Source organism: Arachis duranensis, chromosome 2, assembly GCF_000817695.3.
Source record: "Arachis duranensis cultivar V14167 chromosome 2, aradu.V14167.gnm2.J7QH, whole genome shotgun sequence".
Classification (NCBI taxonomy): Eukaryota; Viridiplantae; Streptophyta; class Magnoliopsida; order Fabales; family Fabaceae; genus Arachis; species Arachis duranensis.
The window spans coordinates 82,379,660-82,383,777 of record NC_029773.3 but is presented as its reverse complement, the minus strand read 5'-3'; the positions used below and the strand labels follow the sequence as shown (position 1 = coordinate 82,383,777).

Here is a 4,118-nt window from a genome sequence, read left to right as displayed (position 1 = left end):
TACATAAACATGTTTTAAAGAAAAATTATTAAAAAAATCAATTTTACAAAATTAAATATGATATCAAAAATTAAAAATGGTATTTTTTATTAAAAATTTCATGATCTTTCAAAAAAATTGTCAAGAAGGGGCTAGAATGGATATTCACCCGAAAAATATTATCATGAGAAGAATCAAAGCCCTGCTTATTTTTTTTATTATTAATAATATTTATTGAGAAGAAAACATGTTTGTCTATTATGATAGAAACGTTCCAGCGATATAATAGTAAAATATTAGTGTGACTAGCTATCCGTTCATCGGTATTGATTACTTTATTGTCACACCAAAAAATAGCTTTCCTTATTCAAGTGGCAACAAATAAAGGTCTTGTATTCACATGAAATTATTAACTATATTCCTTGCATTCCATCATCACCATGCATATTCAAAACACATATATGTTTTTATTCATCACCTCATCACTCCCCTATGCATAAAGAGAAGAGAGAGAAGAAGTAGTAAGAAGAAGCTAGATGTTCTAATTAAATTTTTTGAAGATCGATCTAGGGTTTCTACTACTTTGTATCTCTTGTTAAGTGTCAAAGCATGGAGGAGGATGAACAATTATTATTAGGTTTTAAGTAGTGGATTTGGTTCCATTAATTGACCTCTAAGGTCAAAAAAGTCAACCCCATTTCTTTCTTTGTTTTTTTCCCTTATTAGTCTCCAATTAAGTATGGAAGAAAGCCATGGATCCCAATGTTCCAAGACAAGCCCTTCAAACCTTGAGGAGGAAGAAGAAGACGACGACGACAAATACGAAATCAACAAGAATAATGGAGGAGGAGGAGGAGGGTGTTCAAGCAATAGCACAGTGGAAGAGAATAGTAATAATAATAATGATAAGAAAAAAATAAGGCCTTATGTTAGATCCAAGTTTCCAAGGCTTCGTTGGACACCTGATCTTCACCTTAGATTTCTTCATGCTGTTCAAAGACTTGGAGGTCAAGAGAGTAAGTTCCATATATATATTATTCTTACTTGGATTATTTCAATTTTTGCTATATTATTATTTATATTTATTATTATTATCTTTCTTGGGAATAGGAGCAACCCCAAAATTGGTTCTTCAATTGATGAACATCAAAGGATTAAGTATTGCCCATGTTAAGAGTCATTTACAGGTAATTAATTAATTAACATAAATAAGTTTGGTATACCCTCGTGATTATCTCTTTATATTTAGTTTTGAATTTTAATTTATTCTTAAAAATTAATGGTTATTTTAATCTATATATTTTCTTAGCATATCCTATCTCATTAGCCTGATTTAATAATTCGTTGCTTATTTTCTTTTCTTTTTTAATTTTCTCAGATGTTTAGAAGCAAAAAATTGGATGAACCAAATCATCAAGGTACAAAATGTTTGTTTCCGGGCCCCTTGCATAATTCATAAACTTATAAATGCATGTTAGTATTATTTATTAGGGTTTCCAATTAATTGCAATTAGTCCTAATTGTATGTATCACAGTATTGGCCAATCATCATGGTAGTCGTCTTATGGATACTGGAGACAGAAATATATATAATCTTAGCCAACTTCCAATGCTTCAAGGGTATAACCCAAGCACAATTTCATCCCACAGGTACACATGTATAATCTAGACCATAGTTATATATAGGTTTAATTATTTTGTTAGTTTTTATAATTTTATATTTTCACATTAAAAATATTAAAATTAATAAAATATTTTTTCAAAATATATATAGTCAAAAATTTAGTTAGATTCTTAATTGTTAGTACCTTTAATTTGTAAAAAAAATATTATGTTAATTCTAATAATTTTTACGTTGACAAAAATCTAATTATAAAATTAGAAGTAGTATAAAAATTTAATCAAAAAAATATAAAAATCTAATTATAAATTTAGTAAAACTATAAATACCAATAAAATAATTAAACCTTATATATGTATCTTGGTTGGTTCTCTTATCTCTTTTACTTATTAAGTACTTATATTAAAGCTGTATTTATTAGTAAGTATTTGAAGTAAAAATATAAATACATTAATAGAAAATTAAGGTAGATTTGTTTTGTGTCTTTATTTTTTATTTTTAGTATATTCTATTTTGATAGAAATCAAAATATTATAAATGCGTTTGATTTGTATTTTTATTTTAGTATTTTTTATTTTTTAAATTTTATAAAAAAATAATAAAAATAATAAAATTTTATTTTTTATTTTTAATTCTACTTTTTTCTTTTTGCTTTATAAAATTATAAAAAAAGAAATAAGTGAAAATAAAAAAATAAAAATATGAATCAAATACACTCATATTATTTTTATTTTTTTCACAAAATTATAAAAACAAAAAATATGAAATAAAAGAAAAATAAAAACACAAACTAAATATACATATTTCTATTTTAGTTTTCAGCGAATTAAAAATAGGTCAAATTTTCTCTTAAATACTTTGAAATTTGGCCTTAATATTAATCAAACTAGTAACAAATTGTCTTTATTTAATTTTTTACAGATTTGGATACGGGGATAATTCATTCACAAGTGCCTATGAAAAAATGGTGCATAGACCTTTCAATTGGGCTAATAGCATCTTCCGGGTTGGTTCTTCTTCCAATTTTATTGAGCAACAACAACAACAACAACCAATAATAACAAGTAATAGTAGTTTTAAAATCCATGAACCAAGAAAAGATGATCATGAATTCCTCTCATTTGGTAGTAATAGTAGTAGTGCACATGATCAATCTCTATGCACTAAAAGATTGAGCAATAATAATAATGTTGGTCTCACCCCATTATTATTATCATCACAAAATCCAAGAACACAAGACAATAATAACAATCATAACACCATCATGCCATTGAAAAGGAAGGCATCACCATCATCATCATCATCATTAGCTACTGAAAAAATTGATTTGGATCTTTCACTAAAATTGAACTCAAGGATAGATGGTGATGAAGAAAGAAGAGTGGAATTGGAGGATCATGATAATAACAATAATAATGATGATGATGATAACAATCTATCATTATCTTTGTACCCTCCTATTCAATCATCAACCTCTAATAATCTTAGAAGCAATAATAAGTTGAAGGAAGCACAAGATTGTTGCAAGAAGCAAGGGAAAATGGCTAGTACCCTGGATCTGACTATATGAATGAGACAAAATAATTCTCAGTGAGATCTTGAGGTACTTGTCAGAATTTTAATTTATGCATTTTTATTATAACCAGATTCTTACATTAACTCATCATCTGACATAGTTGTATTTTTCTTGTTTCATTTGTGTTTAATTAATTATTATGTACTATCAATTACATGCATTAGATGAATCATATATGTTATTATTAGTTATGAAATTATCTTTAGAAATATGTTTGGTTGGAGGTAAAAATAGAATAATCTTTTTTCTTTTTTTTTTCAGATAAGAGAATTTTTAAGGTGTAATATTATTATAGATAAAACTATAATTTCACCCAAAGTTTTAATTTTCTAAATTGAACATACCCATCTATAAAAATTCATATGAGAAAACCCAGTGATACAAAAGAATGAAATTAGAGTAAAAATCCCAAATATATATATAAAAATTTTCCTTTTTGCCTTTTTGGTGAAGCAGAAGCAAGATCAATAATGGATTTGGGGTAGATTTTCATTTTTTTTTTCGTTTTGCTAAATTCTATATGTTTTTATATGGTAAAGTTAAAAATTTTAAATATATAGGTTACTAGTGCAACTAGAATCTACATGCTTGGCTGGTAGATCAAATGTTTCGAGTTTTATTCTCAATTTTCAATTCTCAAAAATAATCAAAACTATTTTATTTAGAGATGTGTGTTTAAGCTGCGCAACATCAGATTTGATTCTGTAAGTTAATTATCAATGATGGCAAGCATATGTTTTTTACCATTTTATTGCTATTACTTTATTTGTATGCATAAAAAAATATTACGTGTATACTAATTTTTAATGATTAAATTAGTTATTAAATATTTATTTATGTTTAAATATATGTATTATTTAGTAAATTTTAATGTGTATTTTATATTTTAATATAAATTTTTTTAAGAAATTAAAACAGTTAATATTTAATAAAAAAATCTAA

At 25.5% G+C, this 4,118-nt stretch overlaps 1 protein-coding gene across 1 annotated transcript; it reads left to right on the top strand.

Annotated features, from left to right (window-relative positions):
* Nucleotides 1–421: 421 nt before the first annotated feature.
* LOC107475365 (two-component response regulator ORR22-like) lies at nucleotides 422–3,293 on the top strand. The gene is made up of 5 exons (XM_016094994.3): nucleotides 422–995; nucleotides 1,090–1,166; nucleotides 1,358–1,397; nucleotides 1,515–1,629; nucleotides 2,522–3,293. The coding sequence occupies exons 1-5, from the start codon at nucleotides 719–721 to the stop codon at nucleotides 3,168–3,170; spliced, it is 1,158 nt and encodes a 385-aa protein (XP_015950480.1). The 5' UTR covers nucleotides 422–718; the 3' UTR covers nucleotides 3,171–3,293.
* Nucleotides 3,294–4,118: the final 825 nt, after the last annotated feature.